General features: G+C 38.5%; 1 protein-coding gene across 8 annotated transcripts in view; it reads right to left on the bottom strand.

Annotated features, from left to right (window-relative positions):
* Nucleotides 1–14,398, bottom strand: part of celsr3 (cadherin, EGF LAG seven-pass G-type receptor 3) — a 251,061-nt gene that overhangs the window by 64,815 nt on the left and 171,848 nt on the right. For all 8 annotated transcript variants that reach the window (XR_015759367.1, XM_087994121.1, XM_087994118.1 and 5 more), the window contains 4 exons: nt 13,859–14,042; nt 9,496–9,645; nt 9,015–9,192; nt 5,888–6,055 (listed from right to left, as the gene is read on the bottom strand). Coding sequence is in view for 7 of the 8 variants with exons in the window: in XM_087994121.1 (XP_087850247.1) it covers nt 5,888–6,055; nt 9,015–9,192; nt 9,496–9,645; nt 13,859–14,042 (680 nt within the window). In the remaining variant the exon portion in view is untranslated. The remainder of the gene's footprint in view (nt 1–5,887; nt 6,056–9,014; nt 9,193–9,495; nt 9,646–13,858; nt 14,043–14,398) is intronic.

Below are 14,398 nucleotides of genomic sequence, written 5' to 3' on the forward strand. Positions count from 1 at the left end.
ATTTAATTTCTTACTAACAAGGTATGCCTGCTCTCTTTCCCATTTGTCTGTCCTTTTGATAGGACGTCTATCCTTGGATTTTTAGTTCCCATCACTGATCCCCTTGCACCCACATCTGTGATACCCACAACATCGTACCCTCCAGGTGCACTACCTTGTTTCATATACCATGTGCATTTAAGTACAACATCCTCAGTCATGTGTTGACTGCCTCCCTTCTCATAGTTGTCCCCTTATCTGCTATGCTTGAAGTCAGATTCCTGACTTTTCATATTCTGAATTTTTATTGTTCTAGCAACGTTAACTTTTCCTGAGCCCACCCCCTCTCTTTTAACAAGTACATAATAACTATGGATTACTGCGGATCAAAAGATCTGGAAAATAGAGTCTAATTACAGTTAGAATGTCCAATACTAGTCTTTCTCCTTCTCAATCGAGGTTCTGGGAGAGGGCAGTACATACTGTGCTGCTCAAATAGGGCCAATGCCTCTAGAGAAACCCAGGTTTACTAATCAACGAGCCTGTCAAGCTGGACGGTCAGTACTCAAAGCAGCTAATTTAGCACATAGACAATCCTGATTATCCATCGCAAGCTACTTAGCCAATGACTTCTCTCATTTTGAAGGACAGCAATAATTGGCTTCATTAGCTGGGAAGGACATGACTGATTCTATTTGACTTTGGGATCCACTCATATTCTGAAACTTGGGTGTTTTCAGCTGCTGTTTTCATCACTTTCGATTTGACTAGAAACTGATGGAGCATAAGATAAGGAAAAGGGTAGTAGGCTCGACTTTACATTTAATTTGCCCCATAAGTCATCCCAAACTCCTCCCTCAATGCTGTGTGGCCTTGGGCTGGCTTTCTTCCTTCCTCAGTGGTGTGTGGTGCAAGGCTCTAGGCTGGGCCCTTTCACCCCAACCTCCTCCCTCACTGGTGTGTAGCATGGACCCTAAATAGTTGGGTAAATTTTCAACTTGCCACTTCAGCATAAAACTCATCATGTGGTTAGACAAATAAAAATCTGTAATTTCCAATCATGGCTGGCTTACCTAATTCGTCTTACATTGAACAGCAAGTTGAAAATACAGAACTCCATTATACTTCTGTTGTTCAGAATTAATAGAAAATATAATTTTTCTGTTGTGATAACAATGCTTTCTTTGAGCATCTAATACTATCAATCAGGAATGAATAAGGATGTCAATATTTGTAATTTACCTTGCACAAGAAATTTTGAGAGCTGGCGTTTTAAGCTGTTGCCGTTTTTTCTGGTGTCTTAGCATTCACTCCACTGTACTATATTATACTTTCTTAAGGCATCCAATTCCAGAAAAGATTAAGGTTAGTTTTTGTCCCATTCTCAGACCTAAAGCTTTAAATGGAGCCGTTCCACATACTTTTTCAATTGCAATGGTACAGAAAGCCCTTTGTACACAGAGATCCTATTCGGTTGAATAGCTATTGAATGTAAAGCTTTGAGATGTCAAAAGTATGTCACTCATTTTTATAACAAATTTTTCATCAAAATGTATTTTGAATTAAAAAAATGTTCTTCAAACACTACTTCCCTTTTAAGCAAAATGGATTAAAACATATGGATTCGAATAAGTCTCTTAGAGAATCAAGGGATATGGGCAGGAAAATGGAGTTGAAGATCAAGGTAAGCCATGATTGTACTGAATGGCGTAGCATATTGGACAGGCTGTATGGTCTATTCAGGTTTATATCTCTTGTTCTTGGGTTATGATATCAAAAGGTAATAATGGAGATTTATATGTGGATGTTGGGATTATTGTTACTCTGATATGTTGATTTGAATTAATGACTTTCTCACACATATAATGACAGTAATTCCAGGAAACACTTGTTAAGATGCACTTGATGGGCTTAATGATGCCCATCACATTTTGGTAAGAGAAATAAAAACATATCAGATTCATAGTATTTTAACTAAAGCAATATATTTAACCTAAATTAGGAGCAAAGTATCACAAATGCTGGGAATTTGAAATAAAATTGTGCTGCAAATACTCAGCAGGTCTGGTAACATCTGAGAGTTAATTTGAATCCAATATGACTTCTGTTCAGATCTGAAGAGGAGAATGAGTTCAATCTATTATAATTGAATTAATGCAAATTGTAATGGGGGACTACGCAAGTCTCAAATTTAATGCAGATCTCTGCAAAAAAAACTAAATGGCTACAAATGATCATCTCTGTATTACTGCGTGATGGAAATAAAAACTTCAGTCGAGTTCACAGCAGATTAAAAAATTCAGTTCGGAATTTGCAAGAAAAGTTTGTATATTTCAGTCAGTACATATGGCAAATGTAATATGAGCAGATGGTATTAAGGAGGTTGAGGCGCCAATTTATCTCACCTCAGAATATAAACACTAAGGAAACAAACACTGTGCGCTACATCAGAATATTATAAATGATATACAAAACAGGAGTGCTTAAGAACAATGTACATCCCTGAGCTTGTCAAAATCAGCATTTATATTAAAAGCAATTAGCTTTTACATATATTAGTTTCTGCTAAAGATGTCAAACAGAACTTGAAGTCAATACAAAAGAAAAGGATGATTGAGGCAATGGGAGAAGGGATGATGGAATTAAATGAGCAGCACAGACACAAGAGAAGCCCATTATTTCTTTATTGGGGCCTGTCTCCAAATTATCTCAGAACATTTACCATCATCTTACTTGACAGTCATCCATTATATACCAGGCATCCATGGGCTATTAAACAGAAAATAATATCATTTTCCAACTGTGAGTCTGGCTTAAGGTTTCATACAAAATTACGTACCATTGAACAAATCAATGGAATTGGCTTTGACGTGCATCACTTATTCAGTCAATCTGACTTGACAATGTAAAGTGGGGTGTACGACTGAAATAGGGGATTATGTACAGAATTACTGGTATTAGATTACTAGTCTTCTGTTGAATATATTTATTTACATTTTGCTACAGGAAAACAGTAACAAAATTGATGCTGGAACACTTCTTTAATCCCATTGTAAGTAACAAGGTTCAATAAACAAAATAGTTTACTTATCAGCATTTCTGACAAAACTAATGGAGAGATTTTCTTCCTGGAGTAACCTTAAACAGCCAATAGATGCTGAACTGCAACCAAAAAGAGATAGCAGCTTTGATGTTTGTTACCTGGGTCATTTACAGCTGTTAACTGTATTTTCCTGTTACTCATTAATGCATTAGTGTATAGAACAATAAATACAACAGGCCACAGAAAATTTGTCAGAGTTCCACAGTAGTAAAGACATTAAACAAAACATTTATACATTGTACACCCTTAATCAATATTTTCCTAAAGGAGCCAGCAATAATACCTGATTACATTTAGATTGATTGTGAGGATGTAAAATCTAACAGATGCAAATAAAGTGTATGTGGACTTTCATACTAATGGGAAATGACGAGGATTAGAATTTTAAAAAAAGCTCAAATGAAAATGTAAACATTTCAGAGTGGCTTTCGTGATATTAAGTAAGTAAGTTGTCATGCTTAAGTTTAATTTAAATTGCCTTTTAATAAGCAATGTAGTACTAATGCTTATGTAAACACATCTGGCCAACTCACAGATTAAATCAAATACCGGGTATTAAGGGAATAGCAGATTTAAATCCCCATTTCAAAACAAGCATAATTGATACGTTGTCAAAAAAAAAAACCCTTTCTGTTCTTGGATATGAAAGTTGTTCAAATCCCAACCAATTGGAAGTATTCCACTTTACATCCAAATCCAATCAAAATCAGGAATTGCAAATGCTTACCTTAAATGTCTCAGTCTATCCAACAAAACTGCTTAAGGGATATGCTTAAGTATTTAGGAGCAATAGTTTCAAACTGTTGTTCCTGATTTTCAAAAATATTTGTACAAGTGCCAAAGTTTTCTTTTGGCCGAGTTCAAATGCAGTTGGCAGCTCCACCAAACATGTGATATACAGAATCCAATGTGATTCAAATATAGAATGTGTTGAGGAGAAGTAACATACCCCCTCCCAAGAAGATGTGAAGTTGCACACAGCTGGTAATACTTCAAAGGTTGTAAAGAACTGTTACAGCATCTAATGGGTTATAGAGCACAGATTCCTATTTCTTTTTTAAAAACTTAATAAAACAGCATTATAATTGTACTGTACCAGGGCAGGTTAACTACTTAAGTCAGGAACAAGATAATGCTGTTGGACTGAATGGAAAAAGCAAGTTTACATGAAGTGCAATCTATACAGTGAACTCCGTCACCTCCCAAAGCACATTTATAAACTGATGAATTAGACAATGTAAGAAACACAAGAACATTGTATTAATGGTAGGAGAGATTTTATTGTTTATTTTGGTTTTGCATTAAACAGGTACAAGTTTGAAGACCAATTAAGTTCTTCAAGACAGAAATAAAAAGACAGCGCAAACCCTGGGAAAATTTGCATTTTCATTGGTGCAATTAATGGAATTATAACAGCGGCAGGTGTTCGGTCAAGTTGAAAATGCAATACTGAATCGATACACTGAAAGCTTTGTCCCATTAACCTTAGTGATTGGGACCAATTTCAGAGTTCTTCCTCCAGCAACCTCTAGTGAGATGCCACCACCAGCCACATATTCACCCCCCCCCCAACCTCCCATCCCTTGTCAGCATTCGCAGGTATTGTTTCCTCCAGGACAGCTTAGACAACTCCTCCTCTACTCCCAATACCTCCTCACAATACCATCCTGTGCAATCACAGAAAATGCAACACTTGCCTATTTACTTCCTCTTTCTGCACTACTTAAGGTCCCAAACACATTGTCCAGGTGAAGCAGCAATGTACTTGCACCTGTTTCAATCTAGTCTACTGTATTCACTGCTCACACAATGGGGAGACAAAATGCAGATGGCTGAACATTTTGCTGAACACCTATGTTCTGTTCATAAAAATGACACCGAGCTTCCAGTTGCCTGGTATTTCAACACACCACCATGTTCCGCTTCTATCATTTTTGTCTCATGCCTGCTGCAGCACTCCAGCCAGGCTGAATGCAAACTGGAGGAATACCTCACATGCTTCAGGACTCAACATTGACTTTAACAATTTCAGAACATGAACATATCTCTCCATTTTAATTACCCACCCCACATCACAACCTCCTGATTTGTAAGGATTGCTCCTAGCACAGATAACCCATTTTCAGACATTTACACTTCTTGTTAGCAACCAACCCAACATTTCTCTCTCTCAACTTATAAGCAACTTGTTTGTTTGCCTATCAATTTTTTCTTTCTCTCTCTCTGGGCATTTTCTCAATGTATTCTATTCACATTCCCTCTTCCCTCTCCACTCCCATTATCAACACAAATACCTTTCCAAGCTGTATTCAAGTCTGACAAAGGACCACTGGACTTGAAACATTAATTCTGTTTTTTTCTCTACTGATGTTGCCAGCTCTGATTTTTTCCAGCGCTCGCTATTTTTATTTTAGAGTTTTTCCTGTTTAGTCATCTCATTTGGACTACTGAGAAGAGTCATGGTACTGTAAATACAGGAGGATTGGTCAACCTCACCTTTTGAGTTTTTGCTGTTGCACACTGTTGATACTTTACTGAATTTTCAAACATGCATCTGACAGCAGGAACACTATGTTGCAACTGATCTAGTGTCTACATCGCAACAAAACATAGTTCTATATTTCTTCATTAATAATTCACCACCTTTACTGGCTGGTTCTGAATTTGTGTTATTTATGTGACATAGTCAATTTCTGAAGCTTAGGCATTACAATACAGGATAAAACTTGCTTAGTAACATACTTAGGATTTGTTACTTGTTGGGCTCTCAAAAACAATCTGACATCGATAGGTTAATGTACTTACAGACTGGAATGATTCCACTGGACACACACAGGCTTGCTGCGATTGGCAGTCTCCAGTAAACGGAATTCCAGGATTAGTGGTGAGTTTAAAGCTCCATGGACAAAGCTGTTGTTGTTGAAGATAGAGATAGTCACGATTGGAGAATTCATTACAGGATGCTTTGGAAGTCTGCAATTCAAAATGTTTGAAGATGTTCAATAAAGGACAGAGACACTATGAAAAGTTTCTTCAACATGTTTCAGTTTATTGCATAAGTTTTTGTTCACACCATCACCAGCAAGTTTCCCTCAAATCCACATTCGATCCTGACTTGCAGCAAAATCACTGTTCATTTACCATCACTGGGCCAAGATTCTGGAACACCCTTCCTAAATACACTGTGATTGTCTCCACAACTCGTAGCTTACTGTGATTCAAGGAAACAGCTCACCATAACTTTCTCCAGGGCAATTAGGGATATGCAATGAAAGCTGACACATTTTTTAAAAATCAGAAAATAGGATGCACTGGTTTATACCTTCAGCAGGAGTCAAACATAGTGACCAAACCTTTCCCAAGGAAGGAGAAACTGAGGGTTGAATCAGTGACTAAGAATTTAATCAAAGCAAAACTGAGCAAGTGCAACATTGTTAGCGAAGTCTGCTTTTAGATTAAATATTAAGCAAAGTTGTCATCTGTCAATTTATGTGGATGGCAAGATTTCATGGTATTACTTGAAGAATAGCAGGGTAATTCTTCAGCATTTTCATCAATATTTTTACCCCAACCGCTTTCAACCAACAGGTTATCTACTTATTTAAATCAATGCCAATTACCATCTATTAGCCAGCTATCAACCATCAGCAAAGTGATGGAAAGAATGTTGTGGATCTGTTTGCCGAGCTGGGAATTTGTGTTGCAGACGTTTCGTCCCGTCTAGGTGACATCCTCAGTGCTTGGGAGCCTCCTGTGAAGCGCTTCTGTGATCTTTCCTCCGGCATTTGTAGTGGTTTGAATCTGCCGCTTCCGGTTGTCAGTTCCAGCTGTCCGTTGCAGTGGCCGGTATATTGGGTCCAGGTCGATGTGCTTATTGATTGAATCTGTGGATAAGTGCCATCCCTCTAGGAATTCCCTGGCTGTTCTCTGTTTGGCTTGTCCTATAATAGTAGTGTTGTCCCAGGCATGGCACTCATCCACAGATTCAATCAATAAGCACATCGGTCTGGACCCAATATACCGGCCACTGCAACGGACAGCTGGAACTGACAACCGGAAGCGGCAGATTCAAACCACTACAAATGCCGGAGGAAAGATCACAGAAGCGCTTCACAGGAGGCTCCCAAGCACTGAGGATGTCACCTAGACAGGGGATGAAACGTTTGCAACACAAATTCCCAGCTCAGCGAACAACAACAAGCACCCGAGCTACAAATCTTCTCACAAACTTTGATGGAAAGAATCATCAAGAGCACGTACTCAGTAATAACCTTCTGACTAATACTCAGCTGGAGTTTCACCAAGATCATTTGGCTCCAAAAAGTGGATAGAAACGCTGAATTCCAGAACTGAAATTGCATTACATAGTCCTATTTGTTATGAATTTGTAGGTGTAGTGTACCTTTACGAGAGTTGAATGGCTGGCAAGGACTTACCAAGCACACAGAATATTGGAAAATTTAAAATGTAACATTTGGTCGAACAGCTAGCAATAGCTGGGTTGCTATGTGACAAAAACAAATTCAAATTCAGCCAATCAGTTTAAATTATGCCCCAAGATACCAAACTCCAATCAAGTTTTAATTTAGTATTTTGATCCGATGTTTTTGGGTATTAAATATCAGACATTTTGAAGACTTAGGCAGAATGGCAAAGAGCAGCCAGCACCAACAAGTAGAGAGAGAGACTGCTTGCAGAAAGATCTGCTCTCTACAAGGTACCTTCACTTATCAAGCAGAATCCCCAAGAAGAAAAGAAGACAGGAATACAGAGAAGAACCGAAAGCTGCTTGATCTTAAGAAGTTTTTTATTCAAATCTTAATCGGGTGTTTTATCGGACCAGTATTGTAGAGGGCGAGGTAAAAGATAGGTTTAGGAGAAAGGACTTGTACGTAGTTGTTAGTTAATATTCTTTGTTAGACTTAAAGAATAAAGTTGTTAATTTTTACTTTAAACAGTTACTTTTGGGATAGTTCTTTGCCTCTTGAATTTTAACAGATTATAGCATGGGGTGCATCTTTTCTGTATTGCTGGCTTAAATTACTAGAGGGATTTAACACATTAAAACAAATTTTAATGGAGTTCAGGGAAATTCTCCAGTCAATAGAGCTTTAAGAAATAATGGTTAACTGGTTGAAGACCAATCATTCCAATTCCAGACATAATTACAAGAATTCCATTGGGCAGCAGCCTAGATCCAACAACCTTCAGCAGCGAGTTTTGAGATCTGTAGTTCAGGTTGAGATTTTGGATGTAGGTTTCCTTGCTGAGCTGAAAGGTTCATTTCCAGATGTTATGTTACCTCACTAGTAAGGTAGCAAAATGTCTGGAAATGAACCTTTCAGCTCAGCGAGCAAACCTACATCCAAAGCTTCAGCAGCTCCTCAATAACTTTCTCACCATCATGAGATTAAAAATATTATTTGTTAATGAGAGCAGATAGGAAAACATCCAACTATGTTGGCCATTGAGTTTTCAATTCAATTTCACAATTGCTTAGTCTCCACCATACTTAGGGAAGTGGGCTTGGGAGTTGCTGACAGTGGTCACCATTGATTAGAAACTCAACTAGCTGCATAAAAGTTGTGGTTATCACAGCATGTCAGAGGATGGATATTCTGTGCAAATAGAGGGGCAATGGGGCCAGCATGGTTGAAGCAAAACAATTTAATTGTTGGATTCTTTATGTCAGTTCAGCACTGAATCTCTTGTTTCTTTCAAATCCTTCAAAGCAGGCATGAAGCAGGTTTGCACAGTTCTGCTTCAACAACAGTTTGGCCTTTAATTGAAAATTTTAAATTCAAAGAGCCACTTAAAACCAAAACCTAGCCCCCGAGAAAATCTCAGCAGCAGTCTTTGAAAAGAAAAACTATATTTTGATCCTTGGTACCGTAGAAACCACATCTCGCGCGCTTAAATGCTGAACTATTACCTTAAGTTACGGCGATCTGTGTTGAATCGGGCAGGTAATAAACTGCCAAGTGTCCGATAAATGAGGAGAATCAGGATGGTCATAGTGGGCTCAGTCTCTGATAACATCCGTTGGTGTAAAACTTTACTAGTTTCATTCCGCACTTGGATTGAGTTTTCTTCTTTGGAGGTGGGTATAGCTGCATAGACAAAGAATTCAAAGAGAGATACATATAGCATTACTATAGATTGCAAAAGAAAAAAGAACAATTTTAGTCCTCATGGGCTCAACAATGCAGAGATACTGCATTTTTATTGATTCAAGTGCACCGTCTCAGAAGCAAGCATTATTTATGAAATTCCATCTGTTTATTATTGTTGTCCTTCATTCATGGAATCTCATCATTATACATGATGCTCACAGCCAGAGTATATACTGACAACCAAAAATATATGCTCTCTTTTGAATCACAGGAGCTGTAGTTCCTGCTGTTATTGCTTACCTTTAACTTTTGGTGGAAATAAAACAGATCTTGGCAGCACAATGTGCGTTTGTGCATCCCATGTAGACTGACCACGGAAGAGTCTGCTGTGATAGCGAGGAAACCGCTTCCTTGTCTTTGTGCTATTCTCCACGTGATCAATAGTTAGGACTGAAATAGAAATTCAAAAATGAGAATTAATGGATGCACAATCAGGACAGTAAAACGTACAGCTATCTTGGCCATTGAGTTTTCAATATTCACAGAGTTGTGTTAGCAGATCTCTTTCTTCCTTTTATGCATATATTTTAAAAACTAACCCATTATTTGCTATGATAGAACAAAGTTTTTTCTTAAATTTCACACTGACAATTATTCTTCTTACCAGCAACTGAGATCTGGTAAGATCATATGTCAATTATGGGAAGGAAAATATTTTGTACTACTTTGTGACAAAATATGTTAGTCACTTGCCATAACTGACACTGTAAGCCAATTTGAATGGTAAGTTAATAAAAAGAATTGTCCAACTTTCAAAACTACAATGCTCTCAAACATTTTGAACATTATGAAAGAGCAAGACAGAGTCAAAACTTTTGGTCTTACTTTCCTCAGGATCGGGGCACAAGAAATCAAACTTTGAAAGGGATCACTGATTTATGCAGCATGAGAAAAGGATGCTGACTGGTAAGGCCATTGTTGGCATGGAAATGCAGCAGAATCTTTTAATAGCTAGTTCATTAATCTTAGAGCAGGCAGCTGGACAATGACCAGCTAGAGGGTATGGAGAATGCAACAGAGATTGATAAAGAGAATAGACGTTGCCAATGAAAACGTTTAATGTATCCACAAACTCTTTTTGTCTAAGTCAGAAGTTACATGTCACCAGATTATCGCCCAACAGGATTATTTGAAATCACAAACTTTGAGAGTGCTGCTTGTTCATCACTTCACCTGGTGAACAATAAACGCTCTGAAAGCTTGTGATTTCAAATAAACTTGTTGGACTATAACCTGGTGTTGCGGGACTTCTGACTATATCCAACCCAGTACTCACACATCATGGGTGCCACCTTTTTGTCTACACAGTGTGAATATATGTAGCCTTTAGGACATGCAAATAAAATATGCTGAGCCCAACCTATAATTGGTTTTCAGTGAAATTCTAAGAACTGTGTGCTTAGAATTAAATACTATTGAATAGCAGAATCACACCTAGTCCTGGACGCTGTTTTGCAAACGTAGACTTGTTGAGCATTGTCCACTATCAACGACAGTCAAAGGAACATGTTCTTTGATACAGTCTATGAGTCACTGTGATGTATGGTCTCCATATTTGGCATTACACTAGCACCAACTCATGTACCACATTACTCATTTGTGTGGTAGGCAAAAAAAATTTTGGCTTGAAAGCAGCATCCTATTAATGGAACTGTGCTTCCTGCAATGAAACTTCATTAAATACTTGTGCGTATACTGCAACATATCAGATTGAAACAGCCAGCTACACTCAATGCTCAATTTTCAAAAATGCTTCTGATTCAGGGTAATCTGAGGTTGACCAGTTAATTTAGTACTATCTCCTACTATTGTAGTAGAAAAGCCACTGGCAGATTTCTCAACTAACAGGTTGAGGAAAGGGAGCTTTCAGCTAATGTTTCCATTTCAATGGCTAACTTGAGTGCAGGATAACATTGATTGAAGTGTGTAAAGAATTATTTTGATGCTGCTACAGATTCAAATATTGCAAACATACCATCTAAGTATTAGAAGTATGTAAGGGGAACGGCCACTAACATCCTATCGAAGATAGGTTTTCATGATTATCATAAAGGACACTGTTAGCAAGAGCCATGTCAAAAGGAGTGCGCATGGCAACAAACCTAATTGGGTGTACATGGTGTCATTGAAATTGAACTTAACTAGACGAGTTAGAACATAGAACATTACCACCCAGTACAGGCCCTTCAGACCCAATGTTGCGCCAACCTATGAAACCAATCTGAAGCCCATATTCGTCCATATGTCTATCCAATTACCATTTAAATGCCCTTAAACTTGGCGAGTCTACTATTGTTGCAGGCAGTGTGTTCTACACCCCTACTACTCTGGGTAAAGAACATCTGGATTAGTGGTGCTGAAAGAGCACAGCAGTTCAGGCAGCATCCGAGGAGCAGTAAAATCGACATTTCCTTATCTATTACCCCTCAATTTAAAACTATGGCCCCTCATTCTAGCCATCACCATCTGAGGAAACTGTCGAGCCTATCTAATCCTCCGATTATCTTATATGTTTCAATTAAGTCATCTCTCAATCTTCTTCTCTCCAACAAACATAGCCTCAAGTCCCTCAGCCTTTCCTCATAAGACCTTCCCTCCATACCAGGCAACATCTTAGTAAATCTCCTCTTAACTTTTTCCAAAGCTTCCATATCCTTCCTATAATGCGGGGATCAGAACTGTATACAATACTCCAAGTGCGGCCGCACCAGAGCTTTGCAGCATGATCTCATGGTTCTGAAACTCAATCCCTCTACTAATAAAGGCCAACACACTGTATATCTTCTTAACAACCCTATCAATCTGGGTGGCAACTTTCAGGGATCCATGTACCTGGACACAGAGATCTCTCTGCTCATCTATACTACCAAGAATCTTACCATTAGCCCAGTACTCTGTATTCCTGTTGCTCCTTCCAAAGTGAATCACCTCACACTTTTCCACATTAAACTCCATTTGCCACCTCTCAGTCCAGCTCTGCAGCTTATCTATATTCCTTTGTAACCTACAACATTCTTCTGCACTATCCACAACACTACTGACCTTAGTGCCATCCGCAAATCTACTAACCCACCCTTCTACATCCTCACTCAGGTCGTTTATAAAAATGACAAACAGCAGTGGACCCAAAACAGATCCTTGCGGTACACCACTAGTAACTGAACTCCAGGATGAACATTTCCCATCAACTGTCTTCTTTCAGCTAGCCAATTTCTGATCCATACTGTTAAATCACCCTCAATCCCATGCCTCTGTATTTTGTGCAATAGGCTACCATGGGGAACCTTGTCAAATGCCTTACTGAAATCCATATACACCACATCAACCGCTTTACCCTTATCCACCTGTCTGGTCACCTTCTCAAAGAACTGAGTACGGTTTGTGAGGCACAATCTACTCTTCACAAAACCGTGTTGAATACCCCTAATCAACGTATTCCTTTCTCAATGATTATAAATCCTATCTCTTATAACCCTTTCCAACACTTTACCCAAACCGAAGTAAGCCTCCCTGGTAAATATAGACCAGTATTGTCTCTACTCCCCTTTTCGAACAAGGGAACAACATTTACTAATTTCATGAGTTCTAAGAAAACAGATTCAGGTATTGGTAGCACATCTAGATTGCAAAGATATAGTGATGAGGTGCAAATATTAATGGCTTGTGTGATAGCTTAATACGTACCAATATTCAAAATACTCAGGTGTGGAGGGTGAATCCACTCCCGAAAGTCCACAAATCGCCAAGACATTCACTCACAGAGGGGACCAATGGGAGAAATGCTGTCCCCATAAGTTGAATAGAAGGTAAAGGTAAGGAACAGCTCATCCAAACACAGGCCTGTTCGCTCTATGCTTGCAGCTGATAGGTAGGTCCACTAGTGAGTGTGAAGATAAAGGCTTCTCGGGTTTGGGTGGAAAGAAGACAAGAGAGATCACAAGGGGATAACAGGGGAAACAAGGGATGACACGGGGAGGGAAGGTGTGGAGACAGGCCACTGTTGAGAGTACCTGGGAGGCAGCAGGGCTGAGGGGAAACATGAGGTCACAAGAGGGGTTGAGGTACAGGGGCTGGCAGCAGGGGAAGGGTAGCAAGGTATATGCTGAAAGGAAGAGAGACAGCTTCAAATCTGTCAAAGAACACCCAGCTAACCAGTAACAATGAATAACTTGCTAATGAATGTATATCTTCAGCTTAAGATTACATATGTTCAGAGCTACTCTATGGGAAATATTGTAATGGATGCTATTGTAATGAACACCATGTCAACAGTTAAATTTAAATCTGAAATTGAGATCTGAGATGCAGTAAAAAAATTAATGACTCTTTAAAATATTCCCGCTTCCTGAAAATGCAATGAAAACACAGCTGTGACCGTTTCTTTTTCGGAATCCAAACACCTGATCTGCCAATATTATTATAGAAGGTAATATTACTACATGAATCAGCACCCTTTTCTTATGATGTATAAATTGATGTTTCCTTTCAAAATCTGGATTCTTGACTCTCAGTCTTGATGAGCACAAGGCAAAAAGTTTTGATCTTGTTTTTTTTTTTAAGCGATGTATAAGTTTTGTACTATCAAGCAACTGTAGATACTCACTTATATTGGGGGTTACAATAGCAACTGGATTGAGGTAGGTGAGTTTCACATTTCGTGTCAATGTCCTCATGTATTCTTCAATTTGTTCCATCAGATGAGCTGTTCCTTGTTCTGTCTGCTGAAGGATATTCCAGTGTTCTGCATTTTCCAGACCCAGAGCTGCACTTCCTGTTCTTAACACATTCTAAAAATGGTGAACAAGAGCTGGTACATCATCACTGTAACTTGGCAAATCAAACAACAACTGACAATGGTGTGCTTATTTGATGAACTCTGTTATTAGTGTTGAAAAAACATCTGGTGAAACTTAAGTCTATAAGATGTTCCCCCCAATATTTATAGACACTATCATGTTTTCAGCACATTTTCATAACAAATATTTGACATCTGAAGTAGAATATTGTAGGTTAATCCTAATCACTGTCTGCAAAACAATAATTACATGAAAGTGACAAGTTTCTAGAGAATTATAAAAAAAGTGACACTTTCAATAAAACTAGTTTAGGCAATAATTTTGTGAGAGAGTGGGTCTTCCCACTT

This window comes from Chiloscyllium plagiosum, unplaced genomic scaffold (assembly GCF_037043375.1).
Source record: "Chiloscyllium plagiosum isolate Xiang-an unplaced genomic scaffold, Cpla_swu_hap1 HiC_scaffold_14, whole genome shotgun sequence".
NCBI classification, from domain to species: Eukaryota; Metazoa; Chordata; class Chondrichthyes; order Orectolobiformes; family Hemiscylliidae; genus Chiloscyllium; species Chiloscyllium plagiosum.